The 1,883-nt window shown below is 38.3% G+C and overlaps 1 protein-coding gene across 1 annotated transcript in view; it reads left to right on the top strand.

Moving 5' to 3' along the window:
• Nucleotides 1-84, top strand: part of HNRNPA0 (heterogeneous nuclear ribonucleoprotein A0) — a 2,776-nt gene extending 2,692 nt beyond the window's left edge. Inside the window, exon 2 of the mRNA XM_007461398.1 lies at nt 1-84. This exon is cut by the window's left edge and continues 27 nt beyond it. Coding sequence (XP_007461460.1) covers nt 1-84 — 84 coding nt within the window.
• The last annotated feature ends 1,799 nt before the right edge of the window (nt 85-1,883 follow it).

Raw genomic sequence — 1,883 nt, 5'->3', positions numbered from 1 at the left:
AGCAGCTGGGGAGGTCGCAGTAACAGTGGACCTTACAGAGGTGGCTATGGCGGTGGGGGTGGGTATGGAGGCAGCTCCTTCTAAAATTTTTTTAATGCCTGGGAGTGGCTATAGGGGTAGCTGTTTTCAACCACCCAACTAGGGTCGACTCCTAAGTCCTTTCCCCTCCCACCGCCTTCCCCGTTTTGCCCTTGGGGAAGCCACTTCTTAGGCTGTTCACCCTTGGGGGTGTTGCCCTGTTTGCCTGCCACCTCCCTCGTCTCCCTCTGAAGATGGACTTGGCCCCACATACACATTTTTGTGTTACAGTCATTGATGGACTCTATTTTTTTATTATTACTTGGACCTTGGTCGTTTTTATACTAGCAAGATGTCTTGTTTTAATTTGTGTTTTTTTGGGGGGGGAGGGAGTGAACTTGCTGATTCTGTAGCAAAACCTGGGCGGGGGTTGGGCGGGTTAGTTTACTTTGTTGTAAGGACTTGATATCTGGCTACAGCGTTTTCTATGAAATCTCCTTGGATCCCATGCCCGAAATTTGGAAGCATATGTACAAAAATCATTTTTACGTTTTATTTTTAATAAATCATTGTGTTTGACCGTACATGTCTAACATTTTTTTCTAGGATCCATTCCGTACCGTTTTAAGGGATGTTAGTTGAAAAATTTTCTTGTTAACTCTTAATTCTTGATGTGTACTTCGAGAAACTTTTAAAAGGTCCTGTGGGTTTTTTTTTTTTTCCTTATTCTTGCTGTTGCCCTGGTAGTGACGTGTTAAATTTTATCCCTTACAGGTAAAACTTTTGAAGTGGTGGATGTGGCTTTTTAAAATCTTTAGTTTCTTTGCATCCATCTCTTGTACTAAGTGATTTGCTTATCATCTTGACATGGTTGGTCACTTCTTTCTATGAGACTTTACCTCAAAGTATGTACCGTGTAGTTCTAAAGAAATAGTTTGTATTAAGCATGTGTTTTCATTCATATAAACTGTTTTAAAAAATTTCAGATGGCCTAGTTTCATCCCTCTTACTGGTTTGTCTGTAATGAATGGTTACAAATAAGGGTTATATTTTATCCTCAAACTAAAAGCGTTTTTGTATTTTCAGAGCAGGTTTAGACGTTTTTCTTTTTCCCCTCTAGCTGAACTGTTGTCCTTATGGAAATCCTTTCCCCCAACCTTTGTGGCACCATCTACTGGCAGAATGGCAGTATATCTGCAAAACAATTCGTTTAAAAACTTGTTTAGGACAGTTGCGTCAGATTTAGAAGTTTTGCCATCAAAAATCTGTGCAGACTTTGGTTATACATTTACTTGTAACTAAGATGGATTTTACAGGAATGTAGTTAACAGTCAATATCACAATTGCCCTTTCTACATGAGATTTGAAAATGTAAACTGCTATGCATAGCTTGGGCAGTGGCCCCATATTGCTATGGCGACTAATGAACCAGCTTCGTGTACTGGTATCTTAGGTGCAAGTTGTAAAGCAAAATATCTGTGTTTTCTGCTTGGTTAACAAATGTATATTTGTAGCTCTTTTCATGCAATAGAATTCAAGTTGTTGTTTATAAAAAGCAAAACAGAACAGTGATACCAGAGAAAATTGCCTTCCTGGATAGACATATAGAATAGCAACGTTTATGGATATCACAAATAAAGAATTCAATCCTTTACATGATTGAGTGAGAGTATGTATAACCTGGTGGGTGGGTTCAGAGTACCTATTAATTTAGTACCTACATTTTGATTTAACGTTATGGTAAAATATTTGACTGGAGTTTTGTGGTTGAAAGCCCAAAGCTAGCTGTATTAAGCTTTCTGAAGGGAGATTACTGGGCTTTAAAGTAAAAAAATATATTGACCCTTTTCCTCTTAATTCTTGTT

Source organism: Lipotes vexillifer, unplaced genomic scaffold (genome assembly GCF_000442215.2).
Source record: "Lipotes vexillifer unplaced genomic scaffold, Lipotes_vexillifer_v1.1 scaffold217, whole genome shotgun sequence".
Lineage (NCBI taxonomy): Eukaryota > Metazoa > Chordata > Mammalia > Artiodactyla > Lipotidae > Lipotes > Lipotes vexillifer.
The sequence above is the reverse complement of the archived record's forward strand: the minus strand, read 5'-3'. Positions and strand labels throughout refer to the sequence as shown.